The sequence below is a fragment of the Ylistrum balloti genome, unplaced genomic scaffold (genome assembly GCF_031769215.1).
Source record: "Ylistrum balloti isolate Yb309-2 unplaced genomic scaffold, AGI_CSIRO_Ybal_v1 Utg370240, whole genome shotgun sequence".
NCBI classification, from domain to species: domain Eukaryota; kingdom Metazoa; phylum Mollusca; class Bivalvia; order Pectinida; family Pectinidae; genus Ylistrum; species Ylistrum balloti.
This window is the reverse complement of record NW_026782195.1, coordinates 778,121-794,778: the sequence shown is the minus strand read 5'-3', so window position 1 is coordinate 794,778 and position 16,658 is coordinate 778,121. Positions and strand designations below refer to the sequence as shown.

General features: G+C 35.6%; 1 protein-coding gene across 2 annotated transcripts in view; it reads right to left on the bottom strand.

Annotated features, from left to right (window-relative positions):
• Positions 1–7,337, bottom strand: part of LOC132552164 (general transcription factor 3C polypeptide 3-like) — a 61,649-nt gene extending 54,312 nt beyond the window's left edge. For both annotated transcript variants that reach the window (XR_009554319.1, XM_060216306.1), the window contains exons 1-10: positions 7,218–7,337; positions 5,836–6,094; positions 4,835–5,077; positions 4,556–4,575; positions 4,048–4,162; positions 3,384–3,460; positions 3,070–3,184; positions 2,471–2,637; positions 1,389–1,476; positions 640–698 (exon numbers count right to left, since the gene is read on the bottom strand). Coding sequence is in view for 1 of the 2 variants with exons in the window: in XM_060216306.1 (XP_060072289.1) it covers positions 640–698; positions 1,389–1,476; positions 2,471–2,637; positions 3,070–3,184; positions 3,384–3,460; positions 4,048–4,162; positions 4,556–4,575; positions 4,835–5,077; positions 5,836–6,094; positions 7,218–7,337 (1,263 nt within the window). In the remaining variant the exon portion in view is untranslated. The remainder of the gene's footprint in view (positions 1–639; positions 699–1,388; positions 1,477–2,470; positions 2,638–3,069; positions 3,185–3,383; positions 3,461–4,047; positions 4,163–4,555; positions 4,576–4,834; positions 5,078–5,835; positions 6,095–7,217) is intronic.
• Between the last annotated feature and the right edge of the window lie 9,321 nt (positions 7,338–16,658).

Sequence of the window (16,658 nt, the reverse complement as noted above, 5' to 3'; positions counted from 1 at the left end):
GTGATTCTATCATTTATTGGGGACAATATTTCCATAACACAGTGGTATAAGGAAAAGGGGCATCCTGTATCAAAGGTCATTGTGGATATAATTGATCCAAATTTTTTTACCAACACCTGTATCATAAGGACATCATAGATAACATTGTCCCCGTCATTCTGACACCCTCCTGTATCGTAAGGACATCATTGATAATATTTGTCCCGTCATCATTTTTACACCCTTCTGATCATATCTGACACAAAATCAAAATCCAAAATTCCCCTGGTTTGACACAAGATGTGAGGAAAAGTGATGGGATGGGATCAACACCATATCCCCTATCCACACAAAATGACAGCCCTTAAAACTATTATATGTCAGATTCCAGAGTTTGAGAAAAAATCTGAATTTAGAGAAAAATTTATACAAACTATTGAAAATGAGATGTCTTAGTTTCACTTCAAAAAGAAAATTGCTAACATTTCATGTCACAACAATCAATTATTTATTCAGATTTTAATACACCGGGTATTTACATAATTGCCTGATGAGAGTTTGACCTTTTAATACATAAAAGAACAAGTATGACCCTACTCCTATTTTTGCATTGAGGATATACACCTCCAGTACAAGTGACTATGGTTATTAAACATTTACCTCAACACATTCCAAAAACAGTTTCTCTGCAATCAGTAGCTCTAACAGCAAGTTCACATCTAAAATACAAACAAATAAAGATTTTATTTCATATGACTATGTTATATAGCAGATCTTCCAAAATATCCGAATTTTATACGTGATTTAGAAATAACTGAGCACTTAGCAAGGTAAAACAAAATTAGTGCTAAGTTTAATTAATCTCGTATAAAATGGAAATATACATTTCTTTTTATAAAACATACTTTTGCGATTGTTTGATAAAACAGCATACTATCAGACCGATACAAAATTTCAATAGGCCATATAATGACTATACATGAATAATAACATCTATGTGACATCACCATGCAAATGATGCCACAAAGTAATTTCAAAGTGGTAACAATCACAACATTCTGCCAATCCAAGCTCTGCTCTGTTATGTTATACAACATGTGTAATATAACAAAATATATATATATATAATGGACGTTATTTGATAAAATGGCATTCTATAACTCAGTTATGTAAGATTGATGTTTTATAAGGACAATAAATTGTTTTTTGCCCTTCTGGAGTATTGTCAGTGGAGAAAATGGTTATCTTCTGATGCACTCACTGTAGTGGGAATGTTTACTTTTGATATACTGACAGATAAGAGATAGTCCTAGTTCTGATATATTGACAGTGGAGGAAAAGCCCACTTTCTGATATATTTTGCAGAAGAGAGAACCTTCTGATTTATTGACAGAGGAGAGAAAGCCTACCTTCTGATGTCACTTTGTCAGGATGAATCTGAAATGCTCCCTTCATAATTTTTATGGCATTTTGTTTGTCACCAATATTGAAATATTGCTGAAATTTAAGTATAATTACATCATTTTGAGTTGTAAATCTATCGTTATTCACAAAATATTGTATCATTTAAAGACTCAATATGAAATTTGTATAACAAAAATTCACTAGAATACACATATTCTCATATGGCAATCTTTATAATACTTTCGTCTTAAAATCTTTTTTCTTTATAGTCACATTATAAACGAAAGCCATAGATTGTGGATATTGTTTAAAGCTCACTCTTCATATGATAAAGTATTAAAATGTCTACACTTGTAACTACTTCAGGTATCCATATTAAACAATCATTGATCAGGTATCCATATTAAACAATCATTGATCAGGTATCCATATTAAACAATCATTGATCAGGTATCCATATTAAACAATCATTGATCAGGTATCCATATTAAACAATCATTGATCAGGTATCCATATTAAACAAACATCGATCATGTATCCATATTAAACAATCATTGATCAGGTATCCATATTAAACAATCATTGATCAGGTATCCATATTAAACAATCATTGATCAGGTATCCATATTAAACAATCATTGATCATGTATCCAGATTAAACAATCATTGATCAGGTATCCATATTAAACAATCATTGATCATGTATCCATATTAAACAATCATTGATCAGGTATCCATATTAAACAATCATTGATCAGGTATCCATATTAAACAATCATTGATCAGGTATCCATATTAAACAATCATTGATCAGGTATCCATATTAAACAATCATTGATTAGGTATCCATATTAAACAATCATTGATTAGGTATCCATATTAAACAATCATTGATTAGGTATCCATATTAAACAATCATTGATCAGGTATCCATATTAAACAATCATTGATTAGGTATCCATATTAAACAATCATTGATTAGGTATCCATATTAAACAATCATTGATTACGTATCCATATTAAACAATCATTGATCAGGTATCCAGATTACACTGAGGATAAGAAGATCCAAGATGGAACAGGTTACCATGGAGAGGTTCCTCGCCAACTCTATATACTGGTCTCCCTCCTCTGTGGGAATGACATTAAGCATGGCCCGGTATCCTTCCATAACTTTCTTGGTCTCTCCGAGTTCTTCATACAACTTAATCCTCTCCATTATGTACTGGGGGTTTTTGGGATCATGTCGTATTGCTGTAACACATATGAGTTGTGTTGTATAGCTGTAACAACTATTAACAACATCAGAAGATATTGTGGGTACTTAGAGTCTTGTCACTGAGCTGCAACACATATTTACAACATTGGTTGGTATTGGGTTTTCTAAGGGTTATGCCATTCAGCTGTGACACATAATTACAATATATGTTTGGTACTGGGGTTGCTAGGCTCCTGTCATTGAGCTGTAACACATATCTACAACATTAGAAAGTACTGGGTATTCTAAGGGTTATGTCATATAGTTGTAACACATATTTCTAGGTATTGGGGGTTGTTAGGATCCTGTCATTCAGTGTAAGACCATTTAGTCTTTTCCAATAATTGGTTATTTCAGTTTCTGCAGTGATGCTATTTTATAATTTCAGTACCAACATCTTTATACTGCGATTCAACAGAGTTACTTACCTTGAGAATATGCTACCACAGCTTGTGAAGTCTGATTCTGGTCCAGAAACATCTCTGCTAAACGTCCCCACTGCTCAGAGTCTTTAGGATTCAGGTATGCAGCCAAAGTGTGGAACTGGTAAAAAAAAAATTGATTATGTGATCAACTTCATGTATTTTATTTCTGAGTTAGTGGTTGAAGACCTGACAAAATTTTACACATATATCATGTAAAGTTATTACATTGATCTGAAGGCAAACACACCAACATAATAAAACTCAATCCCAGTGTTCATGAAAACAACAGAAAACAAATATCTAAAAATAGAGCATACCTCCAAAGCTTTCTGCATGTCTCCGGTGGTCTCATAGATCACAGCCAGTGTCTGGAATGGCAGGACTGCTCTGGGGGCTTGTCAGGAAAAATATACAAACTACTTATTTAACCTATATATGTAAAGCATAATCTTAAATCACTTTGATAGAGACTTTAGTAATTTTTCACTAAAATGCTGATATAATCATATATATGTAAGAATATAATGACGTACTTAACACTGTGGTTACAATGTTTGTATGGCAGTTGGAATATGATAACAAAATACTTGTGTATAAACCTTCGATCAGTCTAATAAAATCAAAGAATTATTGATGATTTTGCTCAAATTATACAAAAGTAATCTTTGAAAATATATTCATAGTTTGAAATCTCAGAGTTGACATCTCTACAAATTACAACAAAGTGTTTTAGAAATGAGCTAACAAGACTGGAAACTACCAATAAATAAAAACAATAGCTTATATAGATTATTGATAAATATGTTGGTTATGATATGATGTAAATTTTTGAAGAGCTGATTCATAGTAAATCTTTTCAGGTAAATTTTTGAAGAGCTGATTAAAAGTCAATCTTTACAGGTAAATTTTTGAAGAGCTGATTAAAAGTCAATCTTTACAGGTAGATTTTTAGGAAAGCTGAATGAGAATAGGATTCTATACCTTCTTTGATGATATCCATACAAATCTGAATAGCTTCTTCATTTTCCCCTCGAGCAAATTTTAGATTGGCTTCTCCCATCAAGCCTTTCAGGTGTTTGGGTATCAACCTCTTGGACTATGGTAACACAATAAACTTTTTGTAAATATTTGATATAGTGAATCAACCTGTTTGATTAAAATTTGAATGCTAATATACGAATACAAGAAAATGTATCTAGATTCACAACTATAGATAGTAAGGTTTTATTGACAGAAAAATATCTGGGGGAAAAAAATGTTCAAAAAGACACTATGTTTAGTAGATCCTTCAACCAATATTATTGAGAAATGAAATTTCCATCATGATAATGGTGCTTTATTTCATGAATAATAAATGATATATCTTATAAATTGTCTGTTTCCGATGTAAAGTAACATCAGATCTAATGAGGAAGTAATTCAGCTTCTACAGTCATGTTGTTTTATATATAAATATGTATCCACAATAATCAATTTAATTTGTACTCACATTTCTTTTCACATATTTTCCTGAAATAAGAAAAGATGAACCGTTAATGTGACTGCACGTCTCATATTGTATTGATACTGCAAGTCACAACATTCAAACATTTGTTTTATATGTAAATTAAAACAGTAAAATGCATCACTAACATGATATATACCAAAGCAGATTAATAATTTTCAATGTCTTCTTCATCACAATATGGAATATTGAATGATAAGAGAAACACTTGACTTAATGGTCACTGAAAAGCGAAAAAAAAAAAAAAATTAATAAATAACTTACTCTTTTTTTTCACAGGCGATGCTGAGTCATCAGATGTTTGACTTTCTTCTACTCTTTTGCCAGACTGTAGAGAATTTCTGTTTGGTTGGTAGTCAGGGTCGATGTTTTTGTCATCCTCCATTTCATCTTCATCATCATCTTCATCATATTCATCACCATCATCAACGTCATCGTCTTTTTCTACTTCATCTTTATCTTTTGAAGTATTAACCATTTCACTGAATTCAAGGAAGCTGATTTTACCTGGACAAATACAAACATAAAAGATCTACAGTGGAAACTACAGTGATGATAGGAATGACCATTACGGAATAAAGGTAAGTCTACTCACATATTGGTACCAAACCAAGGACAATCGTCACTGATTCTGTACAACATTAATAAGTTAGAAAATTTCATTTTTAGGATAGATCTTCAACAATATATGTTTATTATTGCCTATCAATAGTCTGGTGATATATTCTGCTAAAGAATAAAAAAATATTGAAGACAAGAAAATTAAACATAAATCACTTTGTAAGTAAGCATGCTAAGGCATTTTATCCTTGACATTAAGAGGAAAGTTTACAATATGTTAATAAATAGTTTGATAACACCTGATGATAAATTTATGGTTTTGTGGAAAAACAGAAAAAGAAAAACCAAAAAGACAATAGCTTTAAAAGCATGGAAACAGGTGGCAACAACTTAGTGTCTGATATGTCGGTGAATAAGTATGATTAAGTGTACGAAATAGAACAACTCCATATAGAAAATGGATACTAGAATAGCCCCCTCTTTCCAGCACTGCATTATATTATTACAAAACTTCTAATATAATTACAAATGATATAAGTAAGATTGGTTGTCACACCTTTGTCAGAATCTAACTAAGTTAACCCTACAGTAAGACTGGGTGCCTGACTGTTGTAAAAATCTAACTAATACCCCCTCCCCAATCCAATAAGAATACCAGATGACTAAGTTTTATCATTGACTGCATATAAACACATTTGCCTCACCTGATAAATACAGCATTACCAAGTCATTAGGTGGCAGTTTCTGAGATGGTAAAGGCTGACTTTCGTTCAATACAGTGGCAGGTGGAATGATGAGTTCAACAGTCTTACTGCCAGACTCTGATGAAACCTCCATTATACGTGATGTACTAGGGACAGCCTCTTCAGACATAGACAGGGAGGCCAGCAGGTCCAGGTTGGTTGACACTTCATCTGTGGTATGTTCTGTTTCATCATAATGAACTTCCACTAAACCTCCAGTCTGTCAAATGAAAATAATCTATCAGAAGATTGAATTTTTAGAATAGTGATATTTGTGATGAAAAAATTCAATACATAATGTGGAGGGGCACGTGGGTGCAAGGGGAACCTTTCTTTGAAATTTGAGAAAATCCATATAATACTTCTTAAGAAATATAGAAAAATCAGAAATGTTCAGGGATGGACAACAGATAATAGACCTTGGATTTTGGTGTTTTAAATAAGATGCACTAATAATAGCCATTGATCATTCTCCCACAAAAAATCTACACCTGATATATTCTTTACCAACAATGCAACTTTGGTAAATAAAGTTGAGATCATCCTTGGGACCTCTGACCTGACCAGACTCTGAAAACCATTAAAAAGCCTATATATATACATATAATGAGATAAACCATGACCTCATGAATGACATAATCAAGATGTGATCCATTCCAATGCTAACACTCGGAACAAGTTTCACTATGGTTACATTTTAAAAACAAAATAATTTAGGATAATTCGGACTACCTCGACCCTGCATGTGTATAAACAGGTACTGGAGCATTGAAAAATCTGGTTATATAGGCCGAGTTGGCTATATAGTAAAATATGACTATATGTATATAGGGCAAGCGTAACCAACTGAGTCATACATGGTCACGATCATGATTAGTACATTAAAAGAATGGACGGCAAACTACCGAGTTGGTTAAATTAATAATTTCTGTCAGAAGACACCATTTCCGTTGAGTTGGTTGAATTTGGTGCTTGCATTTCTTTATCCACTGGTGGTGAGACATAAAATTTCCTTAATTCACTAGATTGCGCAAATATGTAACGATGAACTTTTTAAAAATCACTAGAAGCTTACAAAATATAAAATATAAAAAAACATTCATTTCATTGACTTAAATGATTCGTCATCCATTTTTTTTCGATCTGCACGAAATCAAATGTGAAATGTGACCGGACCTCACCTGGATGTTTACAGTATCCCTTATACGGTTACTCAAATCTGACTATCTAGACAAACCTGCCTTTATAGCCAGATATGCAGGTGATCCAAATACCCAATAATTGTGTGTTCTAATGAAATACAGTATTTTTCACTATATGTTATATATATGCAAATAACTTGCCTCGCTCCATGCCATCCAATTTTCTTCTGTAATTTCCTTTCCGACATTGTCAAAGGGGTTGTCAGACGATTCCACAAAATACACAATGTTTTGAACGTCAGAATTTCCCTCCGCCGCCATTGTTAAGTCTTTTTCGATGTTCTCGGGCGCTATTAAAGAAATTTTCTTCCGAATATTCCGGATTTGATAACTGAATAGGTTAACGCTCGTCGATTAGAGAATAGCCTAAAGAACACAGCACAACCTGTGTCCCATTCTACGAAGACCATTAGTAAAAGGTGTTCTGTGTGATACTTTGGACATTTATAGGAGACAGTGCACACATTTTGAGAAAGAGTAAACTGTCACGACACTTTCTTAATTCATGCGGGCCAGTTTACACTTTTAACTGTCACAAAATAAACATTGGAGAGGAAGTTAATAAAGCGGGGAAGGGGGCGGGGGATGTCAGGGAGGAATATTACGATAACTGGCGACAGGACAGCGTTGATTTATTGGCTTACATGATCCGAAGGACCGATGATCTTATGTCATACCGCGGCATCCGTCATTTTTTTTTTTACTAAAGTTACCGCTTGTCATAGATGACACGGTGGATTTTTATCAAATTAAGTCAGAAGCATCCTTGGGGGAAAATATAACAAATTGTGTATAAATGGTCAGCCATCGTGATATACTGTCATCACTGACGAGTCCTAGGAGGAATATCTGGTTATGTTTGTCTCATTCTAAGTTTATATTTAAAGGGCCAGTGTTAACTTAATGAAAATCTGTATCATTCAAATAATTTCCTTTTTAGGAGTCTGACTGACATGTACGTCAGGTAAGTCAAATTTGATTGGCTGAAAAAACTGCCAAGTTTCAAGAGTCAGAACTTCCATTAAGTGTTGCCGGATAGATAGGACACCATTCAGTTTATCGATTAGAACCCCTAGGTTATATATATTACTACAGTACCATCAGATGATGGGCTGTTCAGATCGCCGTGCATTATCGGTTGAGGTCAGTCCCCCGTTCGTTCCCTCTTAAACAATTCTTGCTACACTCTTCCTTGATAAGTAATCGACGGTTCCGAAACCAAATTTCATACGCCTGTTCCCCTTTGACATTTGGTGTGTATTTTATATTTTTGGACTGATCGGAATATCATATGACTGACATGCGGCCATATTGGATTTTGGAAGTTATATATTGTTAATATTTCTTGAAAAGCTTCGAGTAGATCAATCACATTTTTCATTTATACGTTCCCCTTTGTTTGCAATAGGTAATTTAGAACCGGAAAAACAAAATGGCCGACAGGCGTCCATTTAGAATTTCTACAGTTATAGCTTATTATCTCTATTTCTTGAGAAGTTTTGAGCGGATCATTATCCAGTATCATAACTAGGTTTATTTTTGGGACTGACCAGAAAATTGAATTGGTTGGCCGTCTTAGACTTTAGCAATTTCAGCTTGTTGCCGCTGTTACTTGAAAGGGATGAATCAATCTCAATATATGCGTTACCATTGTTCCTTAATTTGATATTCTGTTCGTTTCAGGACTGATTGGAGAACGAATGGCCAACAGGCGCCCATCCTGAATTTTGACATAAATTAATCTTGTAATCAATATTTCCTGTCAAATTTCTAAGCCTCAAATTTCATTATTTTTGTGCCTTCTGATCCCTAGTCGTGCAATATTTGGACTGATCAGAAAAAAATGCTTATTATTACCTTGGATCGTTTTCCCCGATTAGGTTGCCCTTGATCCCTAGCTATGTGTATTTGATTTTGAACTCGATCAAGAACTGGCAAAGATCATACGATGTTGGACGCTTGGAAGATCTCTCGTCATTCTATGAATTACCTCTGTCATCATTTCAAGGAGTGAAATATTGTTTTTGATAATTTTTTTCTGTGTTATAGGACATTTGTATGTACATCTATCATCAGTAGGATCTAAGACTATCGATATCGTAAACTGAATCATTACATACTAGTGTAGGCTCATTTGTAATTTCTTGTATTTTTTTTAAAGCAAAAACTCACATGATTTTGAAAGAAGGTATCATAAGCTTAAAAAATATTAGGGCGGGATTTTTTTTCTGAACATTCTATGGGTATGAAATCCAAGAAGGCGTCCAAAATCCGTGGCGCACACCAAAAATGCGATATCTTCGCAAGTATATATGTTACAATTACACATTAAATACCCAAATATATGTTTTTGAGACAAGGAAGCTAACGGAATCATAAGATAAGTTATATGCAAGATCAACGTGCCAAATTTCTAAATTTCATCCAAAATGGCCACCGCGCACCCAGAATTGTAGGCTACATATACATTTGCAAACATTATTGGGCCAATAACAATTAGTAATTTCAAACAAAGTATCATTTTAAGACGTGTATTGATAAAAAAAATGAGACATAATTAGCAAGCCAAAAATATATCCAGATACAATGGAATACTCTTAATAATGTTCAATGTAAACTCAAAGATTCATCAAGTCATTCTGATTAAGTCCATGTCTATCAAGTTGTAGTTTTTAACAAAGCAGTAAGTTAAATAAAGTGAATTAATATCCATGAACGTCATATAAAATAACATCTTAATTTTCACTGTCCTCGTTTATTCCTGCCTGGATATCCTGATGTTTAATCTGTTGTTGGAGCTCTTGCTGTGACGTACAACCTTGTAAGCCAAAAACTCTGTCTTTTCTCCTTTGGTCCGGATATCTGAGAGAAAGTCCTTCAGTGAAAAATTCTGGATGAAAGTGATGTCTTTCACATGGCAATATGATGACTGTCCCTTTGTCCTCTTTGTCCTCATCTGTTCCTTGAGTGATGTTTTTATGTACCGGTCAAACACTAATCTGACCTCATCATACTGTGATGCCATGTTACAGATTATCTGGAGAAAGGTATTTGCTAAGTCTTGGCATGTTTTCATTTGTTCCGTTTTGGTAACTGAATTTACCACAGCCATTCCATCAATGAAAATCACTCGATATGATAATGACTTATCGGTTGTGTCTACATGTTCATGTTCTACTGCTGTGTCTGCCAACTGTAAGGATATTTCCATTACTTGGTTATCAGATGGATCACTTCCAGTTGTCCCGTTCCTGTCAGTTTGGACCTGTTGTGTTGTATCCAGCTTCTCAAGATGATGAAGTACTGTAGCCTTATCATATGCCAGTATGAGGGATCTATCCGAAGCAAACAGGGATCGAGGCACCACACCAAACCCATAAGTTCCGATACACTCCTTGAGGTCCAGCTCTGGATATAACAATGAACCGTAACAACAGTCCTCGCTCTTCTTTGATTTTGACCACCTTGTCTCCAATTCTAATTTCCACAACTGCATTAGCACTTTGGAAAGTTTTCTGTTTCTTTTTTGACATTTTGTCCCACACAGAGAGTTTTCCTTCTGTAAGGCGTTCATTGACAAAACCTTCAAACATCTGTTGTCCAATCTGATGACGCTGGATGACCGTTGATAGCAGTTTCAGTCATAACTGCTTAGGTGAGCAGGTTGTACATGTCATCTTCATCAGTGGATTCAAATGGGTTTCCATGCTCGTGAAATACTGCACTGAGTTTGACTGCATTCTGTGTTACTCTGGAGAGCTTCCCTCCCGTGAGCTCATGGTGATGTGATCTCTTCGCCTTGTTGCCAGTGCAGTACTGTTTATCAAATTCATGTTGTACATTCGAGAGTTCAGGTGGAATGAGGAAGTATTTGTCTAGTGATTTTTCATTCTGCGTGATTCCAACCATGCCTCCAATAACCTTGAGTTCGCGATTCTCTTGTTCAACCCCATGGTCTTGGCCTATTGATGTGAATCCAGCAACACCTTTGGTGACGCAGAAGTTCCCCTTCATAAACTCTGCACAAATCTCAGGACGCTGCTTTTCTGTCTGCTCCATTGTGGAAATATACAGTGGTAGAAGGCGCGCATAGTTTGAATGATCATGGGCAAAGAAGTGCTTCATGAGTGATTACAGACTCTGCATGTGCAGCAATAGGTCGCATTGTCTGGTGGCTCGTACAAATTTGAGGATGGTCTAGAACTGCTTCATGTAGTTTCCGATGAAACGCTGAATTTTGTTTGCAATGTCTTCAGACCTTTTTATCTTTTGAAAGATGCCCCTGGATTCGAACATGTCGATTGTTTTTGTAACAGCATCACAGATATTGTGTTTGTGACCTGCGTCTATATTGATGTCTTGCTGATATGCATCTCCCAAAAGAGTGGACGTTTCCTTCAAGAAATCTTCATCCGGATGAAGTTGCATAAATTTTGGGAAGTACAAACTGAATAAAGCGAGCAAGGTGATTGTATGAGCTTCCAGTGCTCGATACATATGTTTCCCGTTGAGTATTTTTGTTACTTTTGTAGGCGAGTAAAGTCCAGCTTCAACCCATACTTGGTCAATACCACTCCCTTCCACATATTTACCCAATGCAGCCAGTGCCCAGAACACGATGTGCAGCTCACCAGGGCGAAATAAAAATTGTTTCTTGTCCTCACGCTCCATCAACAACTTCATGGCCATGTCGTAAAGCTGGAGATCAAGGATCACAACGGCAATAACGTCTGGTCCCATGGCATGAGTAGCGATAGTACGTGCTCTCATCAGACCTGTGAACTGAGTGTCATAATCTGTTGGTGGCAAGCGTATTAAAGGTGGTACTAAGGCAATGTTTGTCTTAGAGCCAGATGGAGACAACAGAGAGTTGAATGCGCCCCATGTTCCAGGAGAAGATGAGATCGATTTTACTTCTACTTCACTTTCATTGAAGTCCAAACAGCCAATAATCCATGCCATATCCTTCTCCTTATTTGGCCCTGTGCTGGTCTTACAGGAATTCAATGTGCAAACACATTTTTTGTTTGTTGGTACTGGTTTGTCACATGATAAAATTTCGCATGGACTAGCAGTCTCCAGTGTTTGAGACCTTGATGACCGATCAAAGTAAAGTGATGTTATTGTCAGATGCAGTCTGATATACAGCAATGACAGTGTCATGGAGTGTATTCATACCTACAGGCGTTGATTCAAGGAAATCTATGTTGTCCAGCGCAAACCAAACAAACACGCCATTCATAACCAAAGTGGTTGATAAACCCCTTCCATGTATTTCATCTTCTCAAGAACAGAATTTGCGATGGTAGTCTCTACATAACCTTTTTGTATGAATCAGTGAGGCCGAGTTCGCCTAGCTTTTCTACAAGGGTCTTGGACCTGGTGCTTTTATGCACATGTAGAACTCAGCAGACGTTAAGGGGTTTTTCAGTGCGGTGTCTGAAAATGGCATCTTCACGTTTTGTTTCAAAGGTGACCTGCCGATCAGATGTGTATGCACATACAAAATGTCGTGCCAGCACAGAGGCACTTTGGTTCATAGATTCGGTCCTGCTAGTCGTTTTAACCTGATTTAAACCTTGGATAGCATGCTCGCAGAAGAGTTGAAGTAAGGTTGGTGGTTCGTAATTATCAAATCTTCCTTCTAATTTCCATGGTGTTGCACTTGCAATATCTCTTCTCAGTATTTTAGCTGCTTTCAAAAGGACCTTCACATCTTCTCTGAGGTCTTTTGTATCTGTGACCAAAGCACCAGATAACAGGGTTTCTTTGAGTTTGGTAGAAAGTACTTGCCCAGGTTTGGTTTTGTCTGGAGGCCTGGTGAAGTGCACATCAGGGATGTTGTCCAGAATCAGTTGCTTTAGGTATGGTTTGCATCGTGGATTGTTAGGTAAGGTGAACCCATTCCCTTCTAGCAAACCAACATATGATTGTTTTATTTCGTTCATATTCAAAGCAGAACTGATGGTTTGGTCAATGATTTCAGTTGCCACCATGTCAAGTATCTCCAGGTCAGACACTTACTGCGAGAAAAGAACGTCTTGTTTCGGGATTATTTTAGATTCTTCTATGTCTCGCTTTGCATAGCTTAAACACAAAAGGTGATATTTCATGTCCTCGGCAACTGCTGTTAGTAAATCAGACGAGCCTATGACATTGCTCAACCTGACTTTCAGAAGTTCATTTTCTGTAAGTTATCTTGCTGACAAATTACACACATTTCTTTGTCAAATGTCTGACTTCTGGTAGCTGGCTGTGACATGGAAGCTCTTGTAGACGCAGCAGAAGATTTCGTTTTCTGTTTTACATCACGTGCACTGCCTGTCGCTTGTCCTTTCTCATATCTGACCTTAGCTAGTTCAATGCATGTTTTATGTGTGAGATCCTTATTACATGTCTTGTGGTATGAAACACCATTCTGTCACAGTTCATCAGCAGACAAACCTTTAATGCGATTCTTTAGTGCAGAGAACTGTTTTTCCTGACATAAACATCGGACATCAGTGGTTGTAATTAGTTTCTCTTCTGAAAGCAAAGAAGGATGAAACACATAGTTTGTATAATCTGTTTGCTTGCTGCTTAACTGAAAAATAAAGCATAGTTCAAAATCTTCCGTTTTTGATTTCTTGTTAGATGCTGACTCTGCCATTTTGTTAATCTAACTAAGGCCTCTAAGCTATGTTATCATGTGTTATGGTTGCTGTGCATGCTGTGGGGGTAGCCTGCAAAAGAAGAAGATATTATGTTTGAATATACACCATAAAATTGCACGACAAGTGGAACCTTAACCTAATAAGAACAACCGCTGCCGCAGACTCGATTCGAAAGTAAATTTTCTGGCAGCTGTAATGAAATGAAAAAGTCGTTTTTCCTCTGAAAGTGTACAAAATATGAAAATTAGTAATCAGGTGGAAGTTATGGTTATTATGGTCACCGGTGTATACAAATTCCCATGTTGAAAAAAAATATTCAAACAACATTATGTTGATTTTAGCGTCAATTTTAGGATATTTTGCAATTGTGGCGGCCATCTTGGATTTCGGGCCGTTAGAATGCATAGGTAAAATGCCACCCTAATTTTTTGGTGTGTTTATAGTATCATATAACAAAATCAAGCGAGCTTTCGCCTTTACCAAAAAAAATACTCGAGGCTTTTTTTTCCTGACAAATGAGCCTGCGCTATACCATTACATACGATGAAAATATTAGAAAATCAACTACGTTATTCGCTACACTTTCCTTGATAATATTATCAAGGTATTTCTTTTTTGAAATAAGGAAGGTTTGAGCTTAATGACTTATCCTACAACTGGCACTGCTATTGTCGGAATACAGCTGCAACATATATTTGTTCTGTATTCGGCAGTGACTGAAAACAGCTGTAATTTAGCACGTGCGCAAATTCGATAGAATTACATTATGAAAATTCTTAAAATTACATTTAATAATAAAAATAACTGTTGAAATGAGCGATTTTATATGTTGTAATGAACAAAGTTATTTAAAAAAAAATAAAATAAAATCGCTGTCATATTCGTTGAAGTTTGGAACGGTGTGGAGGAATAACTTTTGCGTTCCTCATCAGGCAAAATTCAGCGTAACGTCAACGTCAGGTAATCAAAGACTGAACACCAAAAACTGTTGAATACAATGCCAGTGTCTTAATATTCAAGCTGCATTTTGGTTCTGGACAGAAAGTGAAAGGTGCAGAGGCTCGCCACTTATATCTGTCTTAAGACGGTGACCATGTATTCTCTATAAATATCATAGTAACAGTTTGTCATAAGATAAATGATGTCTAAAAATGCGCGGAATGCGGGTGAGAATTGGTGCAACAACAAATAAAAATAGTATCCTTTATATAATCAGTAATAAACATCTATTAAAGTGAAATATTTTCTTAATAACCTAAAATTAGCCCAAACCTCAGATTGACTTGCTGAACGCTGGTCGGTCACGTATGTCCTGGTGAGATTTTAGCGATCTCATTACCCACAGTGGTAGTGCATGGTCTAATCTGAGAATGACAAGGAACATAAGACTGGCTCTCTTCTCAACTTTGAATTACACAGTCTCGGAGACTATCGATTAAAATTAATTGGGAAGTGCAGCTTAACATATACAAGAGTTTGTCCTCTGCACGTGTTTGTTCTTTATGTGTGTTTGATCTCCACACGTGTATGCTCACTGCACGTGCTTGTTCTATTCACGTGTTTGTTCTCCACGTGTATTTGTTCACTACAGAAGTGTGTTATCTACATTTGTCTGTTCTACATGTTATCTGTATGTGTTTGTTAAAGGCATGGATTGAAAAATCATATGTACTTTAAAATTATATAAATATTTTTCGAATGGCGATCGTCAGTCTCCGTTCGTACCTAATGCTGTTGGATGTTGTCCATATTATGGGTTACTCTTACATACATCACTAAATCAACATTCATAAACACTATCATTTTAAACACATTAGCCTACAGCACTGATGACTAAACATCATATTTCACATGTACATGACGTAATTTTTAAAAACATTTAATAAACGACTTTTGGCCTTAACATCTTTCGAACAGTCATCTAAAACGGCAAAATCTGCTGGATGATGGATTTTATCAATTACTCCGCAATTCTAATTCGGTTTAAATTTTTTTTTCTTATGAAAGCAGCTAATCACACGTGTGATGTTGATAACTTTCTTGTACATATGTTCAAACCTTCAAAATCTCACTCAACAGCTATAGGTAGTTTAGCTACGCTACTGCGTTAGAACATACTAGAGTACTCTCTCTTTGACTCTATTTCATACAGTAAAGCATTAGGGGAAGCTGTATAGTCTGTATGTATAATTTTCATGTTATTTATTAGCGAAGAGATCATTATTGTGAGTACTATAGGTAAATATCAAAATGACGATTCCGTAAAATTTCTAATATAAAGGATATATTTTCTGTAAAACAAAAATTAAAATAAAAGCATCTCTCTTGAATACATATCTATAGACATCTCGTCAGCAAAATATATAAGTAAATATGATATTAAGTAAATAGTATCATATGGTATTATACTTGCTTTTAACAGTCTGTGTTTGGTATTTTGAGGGGTAATTTATTAGGAGAATGCTGGTACATGTATATGGTATGCCCAACAGGATTGAAACTATTCATAAAAATCGGCCGCAATTTCCCAGTCAGTGTTGTCTTACGCAGGTGAAGATCTGAGGTATGTGGTTCGACGCTCCTTACCATAGTTGTGTCCTTGATAAGAGACACTTTATCGAAACTACTCTGCATGGCAAGGGACGGGTCACAATGAGCCACCACAAGGTATTGCAAGTTGTCCCCACCTCTAAGTGACCCTAGCTGTACACGGGCGATAAACCCAACAGGCTGTCTATACCGAGTTTATGTGTACTAAGCTGTGATAAGGAAACTAAAGACGTAGACAAATTATTAATTATAATTCCGTTGCTGTAACATAAATGAGCTTATTGGTTCTAAATGTTGGTTACAGTAACTGATTAGATATTGGTTACAGTAACTAATTATATATTGGTTACAGTAACTAATTAGATGTTGGTTACAGTAA